The 18,323-nt window shown below is 40.0% G+C and overlaps 5 protein-coding genes and 1 pseudogene across 12 annotated transcripts; 4 read left to right on the plus strand and 2 right to left on the minus strand.

The window, feature by feature from the left end:
* Positions 1-42: 42 nt before the first annotated feature.
* On the plus strand, positions 43-5,986 carry LOC111484057 (G-type lectin S-receptor-like serine/threonine-protein kinase At4g03230). 7 transcript variants are annotated; one of them, XM_023130469.1, is made up of 9 exons: positions 43-1,389; positions 1,488-1,973; positions 2,167-2,325; positions 3,153-3,367; positions 3,432-3,642; positions 3,720-3,957; positions 4,034-4,184; positions 4,262-4,543; positions 5,655-5,986. In XM_023130469.1, exons 1-9 carry the CDS (start codon positions 141-143, stop codon positions 5,691-5,693), a joined length of 3,030 nt encoding a protein of 1,009 aa, XP_022986237.1. In that variant the 5' UTR covers positions 43-140; the 3' UTR covers positions 5,694-5,986. The 7 variants fall into 7 exon arrangements, with proteins under 7 accessions (XP_022986237.1, XP_022986243.1, XP_022986241.1 ...); XM_023130475.1 differs by having other exon boundaries at positions 2,182-2,325; XM_023130473.1 differs by lacking the exon at positions 5,655-5,986 and adding an exon at positions 4,757-4,954.
* Positions 5,987-6,077: 91 nt separating this feature from the next.
* Positions 6,078-7,062, plus strand: LOC111484150 (calcium-binding protein PBP1-like). Its single transcript, XM_023130635.1, has one exon. It carries the CDS (start codon positions 6,502-6,504, stop codon positions 6,868-6,870), a length of 369 nt encoding a protein of 122 aa, XP_022986403.1. The 5' UTR covers positions 6,078-6,501; the 3' UTR covers positions 6,871-7,062.
* Positions 7,063-7,685: 623 nt separating this feature from the next.
* Positions 7,686-9,270, plus strand: LOC111484094 (metacaspase-4-like). Its single transcript, XM_023130543.1, has 2 exons — positions 7,686-8,071; positions 8,184-9,270. The coding sequence occupies exons 1-2, from the start codon at positions 7,726-7,728 to the stop codon at positions 9,122-9,124; spliced, it is 1,287 nt and encodes a 428-aa protein (XP_022986311.1). The 5' UTR covers positions 7,686-7,725; the 3' UTR covers positions 9,125-9,270.
* Positions 9,271-10,562: 1,292 nt separating this feature from the next.
* LOC111484087 lies at positions 10,563-12,496 on the plus strand (annotated as a pseudogene).
* A 261-nt stretch (positions 12,497-12,757) lies between these two features.
* LOC111484140 (dehydration-responsive element-binding protein 2A-like) lies at positions 12,758-15,400 on the minus strand. 2 transcript variants are annotated; one of them, XM_023130623.1, is made up of 2 exons: positions 15,226-15,400; positions 12,758-13,701 (listed from the first exon to the last, which is right to left on the minus strand). In XM_023130623.1, the coding sequence occupies exon 2, from the start codon at positions 13,649-13,651 to the stop codon at positions 13,106-13,108; it is 546 nt and encodes a 181-aa protein (XP_022986391.1). In that variant the 5' UTR covers positions 13,652-13,701; positions 15,226-15,400; the 3' UTR covers positions 12,758-13,105. The 2 variants fall into 2 exon arrangements, with proteins under 2 accessions (XP_022986391.1, XP_022986392.1); XM_023130624.1 differs by having other exon boundaries at positions 12,758-13,672; positions 15,226-15,384.
* Positions 15,401-16,039: 639 nt separating this feature from the next.
* Positions 16,040-17,507, minus strand: LOC111484120 (xyloglucan endotransglucosylase/hydrolase protein 9-like). Its single transcript, XM_023130587.1, has 4 exons — positions 17,280-17,507; positions 17,109-17,209; positions 16,835-17,028; positions 16,040-16,626 (listed from the first exon to the last, which is right to left on the minus strand). Exons 1-4 carry the CDS (start codon positions 17,446-17,448, stop codon positions 16,197-16,199), a joined length of 894 nt encoding a protein of 297 aa, XP_022986355.1. The 5' UTR covers positions 17,449-17,507; the 3' UTR covers positions 16,040-16,196.
* Positions 17,508-18,323: the final 816 nt, after the last annotated feature.

Consider the following 18,323-nt stretch of genomic DNA (forward strand, 5'->3'; position numbering starts at 1 on the left):
ATACGGTGGCTATGCGAGTCTGCACTGAACGACAAAGATAAGGGTATTACTGCTTAATTTTCAATAAGAAAAGACATGGAAGCTAAGCAGCTGATGGGAAGGAGAAGATGCTATCTAAGTGCTCTGTTATGTAATGGAAAATGAGAGGAGTAGCGGCCATGATCTTCAAATTATGCATCTTGTTCTTATTATTACTTCCATCCTCCGCAGATAATTTCAACATATTAAGAGACAGGAATGAAGACTCTCAAGTCTCTGATGGAGGAAGATTTGAACTTGGATTCTTCACTCCAGAGGGAGCCTCAGAAGCCACAAGATACGTTGGTATATGGTTTCATAATTCCAAACCGCGGATCGTTGTGTGGGTTGCTAACAGAGACCAACCACTGTCCGACAAGAATGGAGTTTTTGCTATCAAAGATGGCAATCTCGAGGTATTGGCATCAAACGGCACTTCTTTATGGTCCACCGCCCTCGAGAAATCACACAATTCAACAATGGAGCTGATGGGTTCTGGGAATTTAGTTCTCAAGCAATTAGGCGTCAACAGCACAACTCTGTGGCAAAGCTTCCAAAATCCAACCGATACATTTCTTCCGGGCATGAACATGACCGACGACTTGAAGTTGACTTCTTGGAAAGCTTCAGACGACCCCTCGCCTGGGAATTTTACGTTTCTCAAGGATATAGAAGACCGCTTCGTCATCGAGAAAAGTGGTTCGCGGTATTGGGTCAGCAAGGAACTATGGCAAAATTTCTCAACCGAGACTGATGGAAATATTGCTGAAGCCATGGACTTACTGTCAAAGATTAGTGTCAGTGATTTGAAGGCCACCAACTATACCGTTCGTTTTCAAAATCAAGACTTGGATTACAACTACACAAGAGCAGTTATGGATTTCAGTGGGAAGGTACAGTTCCTTGCTAGAAATAGAGCGAGTGGGAAGTGGGATGTCATCTGGTCGGAACCGGAAAACAAATGTAGTGTGCTATCAGCTTGTGGGACCTTCGCTAGCTGTCGGAGTGACACTAATCATACTTGCAGGTGCTTGCCTGGGTTTGAGCCCAACTCCAAGTATGAGTGGGGTTCTGGTGATTACTCGCATGGGTGCAAGAGAAAATCAGAAATTTGCAGCAAAGAAGTGGGTGAAACTCGAGAGTTTATGAAATTAAATATGAAGGTGAAAAGAACGTCTAATATTGTGAAAGCAAATACTGGGGAATGCAAAAGTAAGTGCCTTGAATCTTGTACATGTGAGGCGTATGCTGAAATAGAAGACAGCAGAGCCAAAATTGTGTGCATCATTTGGGAGGATGACCTCGAAAACATTTGGGAATATGCAGATGGTGGTGACGACGTTCACATTAGTATCAAACGTTCGGACATTGGTATTTTCACTCCCAATTCATCTATGTTTAGTCTTATCCAACTATGAACGACAAGAATCTTTCTAATCTACTTTGCTCTGTTTCTATGTTTCCTTTAGAATTGACAGAGCTCGATTGTGAACCATGTGGCAGCAACATCGTGCCTTATCCTTTGAGTCTGAGACCAGAATTGAACTGCGGTGATCCTTTATATCGTAACTTTAGCTGCAACACTTCCGTTGGTCAGCTCCTCTTTCACACGGCACAAGATGACTACAACGTCACCCACATGAACCCACAACTAAGAACTTTTACCATTGCATTAAACGGGTCTATCTGCAGAGGAAATGATATAGATGCAATTCAAAAGCTTCTGAAACTGGATCGCTCGTCAACATTCGATGTAAGCAGAGGCTGTTACTCTGAATTCAATGAAATTGATATTCAATGGGAGAAACCACATGAACCAATCTGCAATTCGTCAAGAGATTGCACCAAATGGCTGAATTCAACATGCAAATCAACAACAGATGGAACAAATACAAATAGATGCTTGTGCAATTCTCCTTTAGAGTGGACTGGCATGGGATGCCTTGAATCAACAGGTAATTCAATGCATAAATTCAAGTCAACTGCAGATAGGAGTGCCATCAGGTTGTTATTAGTATGTGATTGAGGCTACATTGGTAGTCGTTGAAGTATTGACATAACTAAATAGATTATACTCTGAGTTCAAGCTTTCGGTTTCAAAACAAAGCTTCTTATTAAACTGAGAGGAATTGTCCCTGAATATTGCAGTTAATGTTCCTGTAGAGAATGGTTTGGATCAGCCACGTGGAAAGCAGAGAAACATCAGAGTTGGCATCATTGTCCCAGTGACTATTGCTGGGTTGATTGTTCTTTCCTGCTTGGTTCTGTATATTTACTACAAAAGAAGGAAGGTACAAGATAAAAAAGGTAACAAATTTGAACCTTGTTTTTTTAGAAAGTTTGATGGGAAGTGATGTTGTGAGATTTCACATCAGTTGAAGAGGGAAATAAAGCATTATTTATAAAAGTGTAGAAACTTGTCTATAGCAGACGCGTTTTAAAACATTGAGGAGAAGCCCAAAAAGGACAAATATGCTAGCGGTGGATTTGGACGCTGAGTTTCCAAGGGTGTGGATTATGAGATCCCACGCTAGTTGGAGAGGGAAACGAAACATTCTTTATAAGGGTGTGAAAACTTCTTCCTAGCCGACGCGTTTTGAAACCTTGAGGGGAAAGCTAAAAATGAAAGTCCAAAGAGGACAATATATGCTAGCGGTGGACTTGGACTGTTACAAATGGTATCGAGCCAGACATTGGGCGGTGTGCTAGTGAGGACACTGGGCTCCCAAGGGAGTGGATTGTGAGATCCCACATCGATTGGAAAGGAGAATGAAGCATTGCTTATAAGGGTGTGAAAGTCTCTCCCTAGCAAACGTGTTTTAAAATCTTAAGGGACAGGCCAGAAGGGTGGACTTGGATTGTTACAAATGGTATCAGAGCCAAACACCAGGCAGTGTGCCAGCGAGGATGTTAGGCACCCAAGAGAGTGGCTTGTGAGATCCCACATCGATTGGAGAGGGGAACAAAGCATTGGTTATAAGGATGTGGAAACCTCTCCCTAGTAAACAACGCATTTTAAAACTTTGAGGGAAAATCCAAAAGACAAAGAGTACAATATCTACTAATGGTGGGCATGAGCTGTTACTCAGGCGGTAACACCGCCTAAGATGGACGGTTTTTTCTTTTATACACAGAGAAAATAGGAAGCTTTTGGAGAAATCAGGAAGCTTCTCACCTGTACGAAAGTGAGAAGCGTATCAGAGACTTCACGGGTTCCGGGATGTTTGGAGAAGATGATAGAAAAGCCATAGAAGTACCCATTTTGGGTTTGGAAACCATACTCAATGCTACAGACAACTTCTCTGAAGCAAACAAAATTGGACGAGGAGGATTTGGGACAGTTTACAAGGTTTGCATAAAAGCTCTCAACAGTTAACTTGGTTTATACACAACTAACAGTTCATGTATATCAGGGACTTTTCCCAGGAGGACTGGAAGTTGCAATAAAGAGACTGTCGCAGGGTTCCGCTCAAGGCATGGATGAGTTCAAGAATGAGGCGATTCTCATCGCAAAACTTCAGCATCGAAACCTCGTCCGACTTTTAGGCTATTGTGTTGCAGGAGTAGAAAAACTATTGATCTATGAATATATGCCCAACAAAAGCTTAGACTTCTTTATATTTGGCAAGTTTCTCACCTTTACCTTACCTTGATAATTAAAGTAAAAGTTCTGATCTTGACATTTTCTTCTCTATTGGTAGATCGAACGCAATGTTTATTGATGAACTGGAAGATGCGTTTTAATATCATCATGGGCATTGCTCGAGGACTAGTTTATTTGCATGAAGATTCAAGGTTGAGGATTATCCACAGAGATATGAAAACAAGCAATATTCTGTTGGATGCAGAAATGAATCCTAAAATCTCAGACTTTGGTTTAGCAAGAATCTTTGATGGCAATCAAATAGAGGGAATCACCAACAGAGTTGTTGGAACCTTGTATGTAAATCTCTATCCTTGTACTCATATTCAAATCTCTATTCAAGTTGTGAATTGTTCTTGTTGGATATTGCAGCGGGTACATGCCACCAGAATATGCATTGGATGGATCATTCTCAGTGAAATCAGACGTGTTCAGTTTTGGTATAGTTGTGTTGGAGATTGTCAGTGGGAGAAAGAACACAGGGTTCTACCAGTCCAACGAAGCACTGAACCTTCTTGGATATGTGAGAACAATTCTTCTTCAACAAAGTTGGTTCTTACCAAAACTCCTTTTACTTTAGTTTGAACTGGGTGTACGCAGGTATGGAAGTTGTGGAGAGAACACAGAGCAATGGAGATAGTCGAGGCGACGGTGCGTGAAAGGTGCAGTCCAAGTGAAGCTGTTAAATGTGTGGCTGTGGGGTTGCTGTGTGTGCAAGAAGACCCCAAGGACCGCCCCACCATGTCAAATGCAGTGTTTATGCTGAGCTCTGGCAGTGATCCTGCTTCTCTTCCCAATCCTAAGCAGCCGGCTTTCCTTGATAAGAGGTCCACTCCTTCTACTTCTATTGCAACCTCTTCTTCCGAGTTTAAGCAAGAAATTGTAAGTAATGATTATAGCTTACTTGAGCCTCGCTAAGCATGTCTTTAGAGAGTATTGTTTTATTCTGAGATCAAGGGAAGTTCCTTGAACACTTTACCTGTCTCCATGAACAACCTTAGAGAGTTATGTTCTTACCAAATTATGTTAGTTTAGACAGAGAAGATGTAAAAATATGAAGACTAAATTAGTTGCCTTACTTGATTTCATTTATAGCAGCAGAAAAGTGAGAGCGGCAAGTAATAGAGACTGTTAGGAGAAGAAAATGCAGGCACCTTAAACACGGTGAGAACAAGTCTTTGGCACTGCCGTCTTCAAAAATCAATATCAATCAATGTTTCCATAAACACCAATAAATGATTCTTCAGGCCCACAATAACACTTTCTCTAGTTTTGCCCCCTCTTGACTCAGTCTTGGGTTTGTTGAGGATGTTTTTTTTTAATAAACATCGCTCTCTTCGGACCCTTATGAATAGAAAAAGATAGTTTGAGAATCGATATTGCTCTCTTTAAGTTTTTTCTTTTGAACTTTCACTCAAGGTATTTAAAATGGTCAGTTAGGAAGACACACCCTTATAAACAATGTTTTGTTCTCCTCTCCAACGAATATGGGATCTCACAATTCACCTTTTTCGGGGCCTAGCGTTCTCGCTGACACTCACTTCTCTCTTTGTGGGATTTCACAATCCACCCTCTTTGAGACCCAGTGAGCTGGAACATTGCCCGTGTCTGACTTTGATATCATTTTTTACAAGGGTGTAGAAACTTCTCCCAAATAGACGCGTTCTAAAACAAAACCATAAGAAAAAAGTCAAAGAAGACAATATCTAAGCAAACACGTTTTAAAAACTTGAGAGAGAGTCTGAAAGGAAAAATCTAAAAAAAAAAAATCATATTTGTTAACGGTAGGCTTAGACTATTCCAGCTTCTTAGACCCGAATTTAAGAAGATACTATGCAGATACATGAGAAATTATCTTTGGGTTTCTTAGAATGAAAGCAACAGTAAAAAAAAACACATCTTTGATGTATAAACAGCTTCCACCGAGTTGAATTCCTCATCTTTGGACCTCTTTTTTTTTATTTTTCCTTGTGAAAACATGTGAACTGCACAGATCCTGTTGTTGTACCTGCACTTTCCCTATCCAAAATGAACACAGACGTGTCAGCCTACAGACAGCACCAAAAGCGGAGCCTCCAGCATGTGAAGTACACAAAGTCGGGCAATATGGCAACACCATTCTTCTCAATAATCCATTCAAATAAGACGTGTTCCCACACATCTGAACATCTCCAAATTTATTATTCAATTTCTTTGTCTTCTCATCCCTTCATTCATTCCTTCTCTCTTACTTAATAAATCCATGATTTCATTCCTTGAATCCTCAAGGAACGCTCTTAGCAACTTCCAAAATGTTAATCTTAATCCAAACCCTCTCTCTCTCCTTTGATTATACTCAACCATGGTTAGTTGTTGTAAAGGTCGTGAACTTATGAAATTTATGTGAGGTTAGGAATCATAGATCTCTACAATAATATAATATCGTCCACTTTGAGCAAAACTCTTAGTAGTTTTGCTTTGGATTTCTCCAAAAAGTATCAACGTGGGACCCCCTCCCAACCATTCTTAACCGGGGTGACGTTCCCTTATTGAAAATGGATGGGGTTGACCAACAGGCCCATCCATGCATGGAATGAAAATGACAAGAATAGCCTTGTCAAAGGTTCTACGAAGGCGAGGTGCAATTGCCAATGGCAGTCCGGTTGGGCAACCAGAGAGAGAGAGAGAGAGAGAGAGAGAGTCTTTTCTGTCGCTGCGCTGTCATATGCTGAACCGATCGCATCTCTCTAAATCCCATATCCCAATTTCTCCGTATTTTCTTCTTTTCATCTTATAAATGGCATTTCCTCTGCACCCAATTTCACAATTCAAACCTCTCTGCTCTGTTTAATTGAGTTTAAATGGCGAGAAAGGGTGGTGGTGGAGGTGGAGGTGGTGGTGGTTTCCACGATCTGCTGCCGGTAATGGCGGAGAAATTGGGAGGAGAAGGGCTGATAAACGAGCTCTGTAATGGGTTTCAGATGCTGATGGACAAAGAGAAGGGCGTGATCACTTTAGAGAGCCTTAGGAGAAACTCTTCCCTTTTGGGTTTGTGGGATATGGGAGAGGAGGAGCTTGTGAGCATGATGAGGGAAGGGGACTTGGATGGCGATGGCGCTTTGAATCAAATGGAGTTTTGCGTTTTGATGTTCAGATTAAGCCCTGAATTGATGGAAGAGTCTCTGTATTGGCTTGATGACGCTTTGGAAAAGGAGTTTAAAGCATCTTGATTTCTTGTTCGTACAAGAACAATAACCAGAACAAGAACAAGCCACACGACGGCGGGCGGCCGCCATGTCTGGTGAGGAACAGGAAGCTTCTGGGTTTCCCATTTTCATTTCAAGTGTCGGTCGGTGTGGTGCATTCTATGTCGATTACTCCAAAATAGAAATGAATAAAGACATGGCAAAGCGTTTGTTTTATGTGTTCTTCAATAGTTTTACTTTTATTTTTGTTTTCTTAGTCAAGAAGTTTAGTTTGTAAATTATAAATGACCAAAATTAAAAAAGCTTAAAGGTTGAATTAATTAAATAGTTGCATAAGAAGGTGGAATGTGGCCTTGTTCGTCGCATAATTTTAATACCAATTAAGAGGAAGTAGCGTCAAGTGGCCGCATTTCCATGTTGGTTAAATGCACCCATAAGTCCAAAACTTCCAAAGTCACAAACTTGATGGTCCCATCCTACAATTTAGTTGGATTATGAATTTCGATGATCGAAAGATATAAGTAGAGTCGTCAGATTCAATATAATTTTAAGGTGGAGAACTAAACTTCGAGACCCAGATTCTATTTCATCATCAATCCAATCACTGTTTCCATTTTTTATTTTTCTTATCAAGGAATATATCTCTTTACTTTTAGAATTTATTTGAGTTGGGTTTTTGTGTTAATTTAAAGCAAATATTTTATTTTTATTTAATTTTACAATTATTATTATTTATTCTCTAACAATTTTTATTGATTTTTAAGTACTAGCATTCTATTTTTATTAAAAACAAAAATATAAATAAATGAACTAATTCAATAAAAAAAAAAAAATAATAATCTAATCGTGAAAGAAAAGTTTTGTAATAGAATTGTAAGAATGGGAAAAATGGCGGTGTTGATCGGATGCAATTACCCAGGAACTAAGGCAGAGCTCAAAGGATGCATCAACGACGTCAACCGGATGCATCAGTGTCTGATCAACCGTTACGGCTTCTCCGACGACGACATCAACATCCTCATTGATACCGACGACTCATACACCCAACCCACCGGCAAGAATATCCGCTCTGCCCTTTCCCGTCTCGTCAGATCCGCCGATCCAGGCGACTTTCTCTTCGTCCACTACAGCGGCCACGGCACTCGTCTCCCTGCCGAGACCGGCGAGGATGACGACACCGGCTACGACGAGTGCATTGCTCCCTGCGATATGAACCTCATCACTGGTCCGCCATTTCTCCTCTCTGTTCTATCTATACGTTTTGCCCTAATTTTCCCGATTTTTGGAATCTGATTAGGGTAATGCTTCAATTTCCTTCCATTTTCTTGTGCGAACAGATGACGATTTCAGGGAGTTGGTAGATCAGGTTCCGCAGGGATGCCGATTAACAATCGTATCGGATTCTTGCCACAGTGGTGGTCTTATTGACGCTGCGGAGGAGCAAATAGGAGAGAGCACCAACACCAAATGCCATGAACAAGGACAAGGAAATAGCTCCCACTTTGGTTTCAGGAACTTTATGCATCAAAGCGTTGAAGGTGCTTTGGAATCACGAGGGATTCATGTTCCCTCGGCATTCCATCACCATCGCGATGATCGTCCGACGAACGAGGACGAATGGCAAGACAGAGAGGTGGAGCTTTCACATGGGGAGCGAGTCAATGTGAAGAGTAGATCGTTACCGCTCCCCACTCTTATAGACATTCTGAAGCAAAAAACTGGGAAGGATGACATTGATGTGGGGAAATTGAGGCCGACCCTTTTCGATTTATTTGGGGAAGATTCAAGCCCCAAGGTGAAGAAGTTTATGAAGGTGATCATGGACAAACTCCGGGGTGGTGGTGGTGGTGGTGACAAGGGACACTCTGGAGGAGAAGGGTTGTTTGGAATGGTTGGCAATTTGGCTCAAGAATTTCTGAAACAAAAATTGGATGAGAAGGATGAAGAGTATGTGAAACCTGCGTTGAAAACTGAAGTGGGCTGTAAAACAGAGGCGTATGCTGGATCATCCAAGCGGACACTTCCAGATGGTGGGATCCTCATCAGTGGCTGCCAGACTGACCAAACTTCCGCTGATGCCACGCCTTCTGGAAATGCTGCTGCCGCTTATGGAGCTCTTAGCAATGCCATTCAGACCATACTTAAGGAATCTGATGGGCCAATTACCAACCAGGAGCTTGTTTTGACGGCTCGGAAAATGCTGAAACGCCAAGGTTTCACTCAGAGACCTGGCCTCTACTGCAGTGATTGTCACGTCAATGCTCCCTTTGTTTGCTGATTTTTGTGCCTTGTTTGCGTTTCCTGGAACTGGAAATGGCTTTAAAAATTAGTGTTTCTATTTGGGCATTGGGTTGGTCCTGTTGCTATAATGATCTTGAGCTTGTTATAAATTGAAATAAAGGGTTGAACCTTACATTACTAAGATTTGAACTTTTTTTTCTTTTTTCCCTTTTCGGAGCAGGATTATAGGTTATCGGGGGAGAACAAGGGATGAGATTTAAACTGCCTAAACACCCCTAAAAACATAGTAAACTACCATAATATCTAAATATGATTAAGGAAGGCTAACAAAACTTCAAAGCCACTTGAGTTACTGTTGAGTGCAGGATCGAGACAAGGCTAACGATGTGATCCCATTAAACCACTCTAAAAAAGAGACTAAAAAAGAGACTAAGGACTATATGGGTAGTTAGCTCAAGCTAAGGACTCCTATTGTGTGTACAAATGGGTTGAGGCTCAAAACCAGTCTCGAGCGAGGATGAGGGACTACATGAGTAGGTAACATGATAAACCACTACTATGTGTAAAGTAAACCAGCCTTGAGAGGGGACAAGGGACTACATAAGTAGATAGGTTCATTATCGGTTCATTATTGTGTGTAGAAATAGGATGTGTAAACGTGCCTTGATAGTGGACGAGAGACTACATGTGCAAGTGACAATTATATCCCATAAAAATATGTGTAAAATACCAAAAGGTATTATTGATGTTCAAGCAAGTTTCAACAATACAATTGTGACTGTTACAAATGTACGGGGTCGAGTAATTTCATGGTCCTCCACTGATACTTGTGGATTTAAGGGTCTAAAAAGAGGAACCACTGATACTTGTGGATTTAAAGGTCTATGGTCTGATTAAAGGTCTAAGAATAGAACACCTCAAATGACAGTCTTATTATAATTTTTATTTTAGATTTAATTTTGATGTTAATTCATTTTATTTCAGACTAAATTTTACACAATTTTCTAGTTAGGATACATATATTATTTGCACCAATGTTAGAGTCTGTTTGACACCATGCATTTAATGTTGGCTAATAACACTTCCAATTCATTCATTGTCGAGCATTTAATAATTTTATATAACTCCAAAAATAAAATGAAATATATTGTAATGAATTTTTTTAACAACTTTTTATATTTAACTTTAGATAATATCATATATCATTTTCCACTATCTAGTTTCGGTGTGTAATAGTCCAAATCTAACCTCACCACTATTAGATTGTCCTCATTTTTTTTCAAGGTTCTCTTTAAAAAAAATTAAAACTGTGTATGCTAAGGAGAAATTTTCATACTGCAAATATTTTGTTTTCCTCACCGACATGGGATCTCACAATTCACTATCTTCAGGGTCTAGCGTCCTCACTAGCACTCGTTCCTCTCTCCAACTGATGTGAAATCTCACAAAAGATAATATCTACTAGCAATGATATGAACTGTTTCACAGATGTTCTATCACGTCCTCCGTGCATAGAAATAAAATAAATAGGGAAAGAGGAACAGATTATTAGTGCTCCAAAGACTTCCATTATCAATACTTCTCCAAAACCTACAAAAATGGCACACGTTGATGAAATCTCATCGGATGAGAGAGATAAGCAAGCATTACAGCATATTGAAGATGTCACGACACTTGCCAGCCAAATCCAACGACAAATCCTAACTCAAATTCTGTCAACAAATGCTGATGTCGAATACTTGCAACAAGATGGCCTTCATGGCTCTACCAAGCTTTCAACCTTCAAGAACCTTATACCTCTCATCTCTTACGAACAATTAAGACCTTATATAGATCGTATAGCCAACGGCGATGATTCCCCAATCCTATGTGCAAACCCCATCACAGAGTTCTTTATAAGGTACACTTCTTATTCTCTTGATGCGTTTCAATTCCATGCCTAAAATCAATGGTTTCTTGTAGCTCTGGGACATCTGGTGGAGAGCTCAAGTTGATTCCAATGTATGAAGAAGAGTTTATGAGAAGGCTATCATTTTTTGACTATGTGATGCCAAGAATGAAGCAGCTGTTTCCAAATAGTTTGGTGGGCAAAGGCAAAGGAATGCACTTTCAGTTTGCAAAGGTTGAGTTAAAGACAAGATCTGGAATTGTTGCTCACACTGCAATTACTAGTTTGTGCAAGAGAGCAAACCTCAATAATACAAGTCCTAAAGACATCATTCTCTGCACAGACATCATTACAAGGCTATGGCCGAACGCCAAATACATTAATGCTATTGTGACAGGAAGCATGGCACAGTACCTTCCCAGGCTAAATTACTACAGTAATCACCTTCCTATTGTTTCTGACCATTATGGTGCTTCAGAATGCTTCCTTGGCTTAAACTTAGATCCATTGTGTAGCCCTGATCGAACCTCCTACACTTTAATTCCCACCATGGCATATTTCGAGTTCCTGCCGATCGACAGGACGAAATCCAGTAGAGAAGTAAGCCGAGAATTAGTTGATCTTGTTGATGTCAAGTTAGGACATGAATATGAGCTCGTCATTACTACTTATGCTGGCAAGTCTGTCTTCTTCTTTTCAATATTGTACTTGGGAGTTCTGATTTAGTTCATGAATAAATTTACTGTTGCAGGGCTCTACCGTTATTGCATGGTGGACATTCTTCGTGTGACAGGATTTAAGAACAAAGCTCCAAATTTTAGTTTTGTATGCAGGAAAGACGTGGTTTTGAGCCTTGATATTGAGAAAACAGATGAAGCAGAGCTTCATGATGTTGTACAAGAAGCAGCTCGTCTTTTGAGCCCATTTGGGGCGGCCATTGCCGACTACACTAGCCATGCGGATAGCTCCAAGATTCCTGGACACACTGTGTTGTACTGGGAAATTCACGTTAAGGGGGGAATTTCTATTCCATCCTCAATCTATGAGGATTGCTGCTTTGCCATTGAAGAGTCTCTTAATGGACCGTACCGCTATCTACGATCTCATGAGAAGTGTATCAATCCATTGGAGATAAAGATTGTAAAGGTTGGAACCTTTGAGAAACTCATGGCGCAGGCACTGAATCGAGGAGCTTCAATGAGCCAATACAAGACGCCTCGATGTGTAAATCATTGAGCTTTTGGACTCGAACGTTGTTACCAAATACTTCAGTAAAGAATGCCCAAAAGTGGGTACCAACGCTTTGCACCGTCTTCTTTCCTAGCAGTTCTTGGTGCACGTAAATTAATTCAGCTTGTTCTTCATGTATTTTCAAGTTTGAGTTTGATTTTTATGGGAGAGATTGTCATAAGTTTTCCATCTGGTTTGCTTTGTTCTTGAAACAACAATTGGGTTTTGTTTTTTTTGAATGGTCAATTTCATTCCATGGCATGCGATGACACTTCCACGTGCTTTTGACAATCTAAATCCCATATAAAGTTAAAAGATAAGAAGATAATAGTCTACACATGTGGATGGGATAAGAACGAGACTTTTTAAAGATAGAAGAATCAAAGAGAATCACATCCCTGTTTCAAAGGGAAAGACAATCTTCTAATAAGTTTCCAAGGGCTTGTCATAGGGATCTAAGAAGTTTGAACCCGGTTCAGGGATCTCGTGACTGTTACGTCACACCATATGCTTATCCTTAGCTTCAATGTATCTGATTAGAGCACAAAAATATGAACCACTAAAACAGATTAAACATAAAGCATCTACATGGATCATTACACAAGTAACAAGCACACATATCAGAGTTCAATCTACCCTCCAATACAACCCTACCTTCTCACTAGGAAGGAATGGTTCAATTAGAAAAGTTCTAGTGGTTTTAACATTTCACCCCCACTTCATCTTTCCTAGAACCCTACATGTACTTATGACGGACAACGGAAAAAAAATTACAATCAGCTCTACCTCCTACATATACTTGTACACAGAAGGGAAATTACATCAATTGTCCAAAAAAATCGATCCCTGGCCTCAATTCTCCGATTCATAAACTTTACAATGGTCAAAGGCTATAGCTGGCTACACATCTTCGGCTGCACCTTCCTCAGAGTGATCTGATGTTATTGTGGACTCGTAACTTAGACTAAGTGAAGTTGACCCTAAAGAAGAGACTGAAGACCTCTTGATTTCAGGAGAAGGAGATTCCTTTGTTGGTGGTGATTCTTTTTCTTTTAGCAAGGTTGGAATTGAGATATTGGGAAAATTCAGGCGAGCTGAAGTCCCATACATGGCCCTTGCAGCTTCATCATAAGCAAGTGCCGCATCAATGGCAGTTGGAAATGTACCTAACCACAGCCGACTTCCTCTTTTCGGTGCCCGAATTTCTGCAACCCACTTCCCCCATGTCCTTTGCCTAACTCCTCTGTAATTACATCGCATATTCTCTGGCCCTCCCTTACCTTTCATGCAACCTTTCTTCGATCCCTTGGCTGGAACTCTACGAGTGAGTTTTGCCTCATCATTACATGAGTCAAGGTGATCGTTGTAATCTTTCCATTTTGCAAGAGTCTCCGCCACGGATAAAGATCCAGGCCGTCTAGTTTGTAATTTTTCTAATTTAGGCATCCAAGAATTAAATAGATTGGACCGAACAAATAAGAAAGACCACAAAGAACCTGTCACCATTTTAAGATGATTTCAATTTTCATACTATAAGCAATCAATCAAATGCACAAATAAAGCAAAATCAGTAGACAAATAATTTTCCAGGCCATATGTGCATCATGACTACAGAGCACGTGTATGTGATGCAAATGAACGGGAACAAAAAAAAAAACTCCCATGAAGTTTCTTCGTTTGTTCCATCATCAACCCTATCTGTATTTCTATGATGACCCAAGGACATGCTCATTCTTTAGCAATAGAGAAACTTTTGAATTTAAAAAGGTAACATTACGATCCCAATATGTATGTTTTGTTATTCCTTAAAATAACTAAGTTCCAAATCATTCAATTGTCCCATTCTAATTCCTCGTGCTATGGATGTGTACCCAACAAATTTCAGTCGAATCCAAACTGAAAAATGGGCATGATAGAACACAAATGTATTGGAAAATGAAAGATAATTCACTCACAAAGTATTTGAGGTACTAGGAACCTCCCCTTTCGATATATCTCTCAAGTCCTAATTCACTCACAAAAATAAATGCCTACCATCCACCTAGCCCACTTCCTCTATTTATGAAGACCCCATAACAACGCCCCTATCTAGTGATATCCTAAAAGTACCAAAATTGTATTCCTATCAGGGGATTGCTGCCACCCAATGCCCATTGAAAAAACAACAGTCGTACATCATCAAGTGGTAACCGACCCTAATGTGGTAAAATACCATGAACACAATTTAACTTTTCACTCATCAGTGTACTCCATACTAACTGATTCCTAAATTAAATTATGTTGACTGCAACTACAGCGCTTCAAAAAAGGAACAGAACAAAATAAAACGAAGTTAAATTGTGCACAAGATTCATGTTCCCCACCAAACTGAACTGGTGCTTCGTGTATATTGCAGTAAACAAGCTGATCCCAGTCCCAGCTATAATTTCACTATGTCAAGAACTAACGACCAAGTGGAAGTTGACATCGACACCCCGGCAACAGGACACATTTATCAAGTCACTTAATCCTCAAAATTGTAAAGGAAACACCACCAAGTAGCGTTTTCTTTCATTAAAAGATGTAATGGTGAATCCGTACGATTAACTTCTAAAAAAAATGAAACTAGCGGGAAACTGCCGGTAAGCGTAGATTCTAAAAACACCTTTAAAAAATGCAAACGGAAATGAAAACGATGGCATCTATAATTAAAGAGGAAGGACAATCCCCCTTGCATATATTCCAGGACCGCATTAGTTAACCCACGCCTGCAAAGTCAAAACACCATTTGATTTTTACGACCTCTGTTCAACCCAGGATCGCATTTCACAAACCCTTTAGCTCAACCACAAGCTTCAGGAGAAAAAAAGGGGGAAAACAACACAAAATCCATAAATTCCACATTCTGCTGATCTCTTCAACTTTGCACAACAGAAGTCAACAGAAAGGCCCACTTTTCATTTCACAGTGATGAACAAAGCAGCCACTATTTTGAAGCTAAAAAGAATCAGAATTTTTGTAAAAAAAAGCTAGAAAATTACCTCCTTTTCTGCGGTGAGAAGAAGTTCCTAAATTTGCGACGTCGAACAAAGGAAAGACATTCCGATTCTAAAGTGCCAGCCAGAGACAAAAGACGGTCGCGTTGACGACTACAGAGCGGACGAACGGGGAACCCTAGGCCCCAAAAGTACCACTTCGAATTAAATTAACAGATCTACTTGTGAATTGTGAATTTTGTTATTTATTGTATGGGCCGAATGATCAGGCCCAATTAATTTTTCAAAATAAGGCAAGCGGATAAATGACTAATTTTCCATAAATAAATTTTTAAGTGAAAAATTATATTATTTAAAAAATTTATAAAGAAGGCTTGAATTCAGTTCCAACAATCCTCAATTCATCCGGTCTTTAGACTTCCCAAAAAACATCACACCAATGAAAATAGTATTTTCACTTATAAACCCATTATTTTTCACTAAATTAACCAATGTGGGATTCACTCTAAATAATAGAGATCTCGAATAGCCTCTCATTAATTCTCAACAGAATGCTCGTGGTCTAATCTTCTATATCTTCCTTTGGAAATACCTTATTTCTAAATTAACATATTCAAAGATTGTACAAATCAATTGAAATTTATACCGACGGTAATTAATTGATTTTGATTTCAAATCTATGCTCATAATAATAATATATCAAAATGATTGATTTTATATCCGTAATTATTTTGAGATGGTGATGTTTCACTTGTTTGTTTGTTTTTTGATTTTGTGTCCGAAAGTTTAAATCATATCACCCAACACCTTGCCCAAACTAAAAAATTCAACCGTCTCGTGATCATCGGGACCACACAAGGATAAAAAATGCTAATCATTTCATACTTTAAACCATCATTGCTTCATATTAAATTATGGCCATCATCATAAAATTCAAAAGCAAAACATGGAGCACATGTTTCTTCTTCTTCTTCTTCTTCTTCTTCTTCTTCGTAAACACTGTCCCATTTCTTCCATCACCAATGGCGGTGGGAGTGATGAACGCACTCAGCTGGAGTAACAGGAAACCGCGCACTGTCCGTACAATAGTCATACACCATATGCCTAGCCCGAACCCAAACCAGCTGATGGCTTTGGTGCAAATTCAGCTCAGACATTGTCGGCTCGTCCCACCAATACTTCTTCTCCCCATCGCTGCTACACTTCCGAGCAACATCCGCCGTCGCAACCGTCGTCGGACACTCGCATCCGTCGATCTCAAAGCCTTTGTACGATGCTATGAACGGCGCATGGGCCCAATTTGTCTTCACCCGACCACCCTGCGTTGCCCAATCATCGGCGTTCCATATTGAACTATATACACCCATGGCTTGATCCTTCGGAAAGGGTATGCCTCTGTGCTCCAAATTCGAATGAACTCTGATTGGAGTTTCATCCACGAGGAAACTGACCAAAATTCACAAAGAAACAAAAAATCATAAAAAAATGCACGAAATTCAATGCCCCTTTTTTCATGGAACCGAAATTTGTTCTGTTTTGCTCTGTTTTGTAGCGAGTGACCCCATCCCCGACACAAACATCCAAAAGCAAAAATGGTCCAACCCGACATTGTCGAGCAGAGACCATAAAACATGGGCCAAGGAAGATTGCTTACATGACTTGGCGACGGTTCCAGAAGATGGAATAGGAGTGAAAGTCCTTGGTTGGGTCAAACCAGAGGTTCAACCTCTGTTCCCTGTTCCCCACGCCATTAACGTACACATTGGTTTGAACAGAGTAAGGTTCGCCGCTCGTATTCCCCAGAAACTCAAAGTCGAATTCGTTGTGATTCGAGCCCTCCGATGACATCTGCATCATCACGGAAACATGATTACATCACATTTCAAGATAATCGTAAACCCATTTCAATCATTTGATTAAGAGCATACATAAAATGCGGTGACAGTTCCAGCAGAGTCACCCGCGATGAGTTTAATTTGAATGGTGACCTTCCCAAACAGGTACTTGTTCTTCGACGAAAACCCAGCACCTGGAAATTCTCGGTATCAGCAACTCGAAAACGAAAACCAGAGTAGAATTTTATATAGTAATTAAAGTACCGGAAGAGTTGTCGAGTCTAAGCTTAAGAAGTTCTCCTTCATAGATGAAATGATCAAAAGCCCAGCTTGGCTGGAAGAGGTCATGAAAATTTCTGGATTCGATGGAATCCGCCATTAAAGAACACAGGAAGAAGCCAAGAACACAAGCAAAAGACACAGAAGTAGCCATGGACAGAGCAGATATGGACACAGCTTATAAGCTGAGCTGAAGCTTCTACTGTGCAGTAATCCGTAGCAGTCTATTTATAGCCGATTTTCCTCTGGCTTCTTACACAAGCTCCAAATTCTCCCAACCCCCATTTTTGTTAAAAAATCGAATATTCCACGTATTTCGAATACGCCACGTCGGATTTAAATTTCCGAGAGCGAGAATTTTGAAAAAAGGGAGAATGTAGCCGTTACTATTAGCCCAAACAGCTGGAAGAAGCTTTGCAGAGTGATAGTGGCGCTTGGTACTAGCTGTCCCCAGTTCTGAGATGTAGGGGTCCAGTGATAGCCAATGGCTGTTCGCTACGTGGCGTAGTACAGCTGTTTGCCTTACCCATCCAGCTGTCACTGGCAATAGCAGTGATAACTGTTAAGCTTTGGCTCTCTTCGCTAAGCCACTTGATTCCTCCCCAAGAAATTACCGTACTAAAGCCCATCCCGCGACTACATAAATGAAGTCACTCGCCCGCTGTGGTCCACAAGCCTTCCAATTTCACAGGGCTGTATTATTATTTTTTTATTTACAGTTTTGCATCTTTGTTTTTTTTGTCTTACTTTGCTGACTGCAGAGCCAGCTGGCTGTGACGGTCCCCACTATAAAATGCTATTAGAATCAATTTAATTCTAAGATATAATTTTATGATTTTTTTTTTCTCGAAAAAAATCCACCACTAATATCAAAAGTTTAAGATTAAAAAATGTGATTAAAATTTTAAACAAATACGACAATAAAATTTGTTTATTTATTTATTTTATTAACTTTACGACTTTACCCTTTAAGAATAAAATGTAGGTAGCGTGCATACTTTTGAAATAATCTTCCATTTTTAGACAAAA

This window comes from Cucurbita maxima, unplaced genomic scaffold (assembly GCF_002738345.1).
Source record: "Cucurbita maxima cultivar Rimu unplaced genomic scaffold, Cmax_1.0 Cma_Scf00009, whole genome shotgun sequence".
NCBI classification, from domain to species: Eukaryota; Viridiplantae; Streptophyta; class Magnoliopsida; order Cucurbitales; family Cucurbitaceae; genus Cucurbita; species Cucurbita maxima.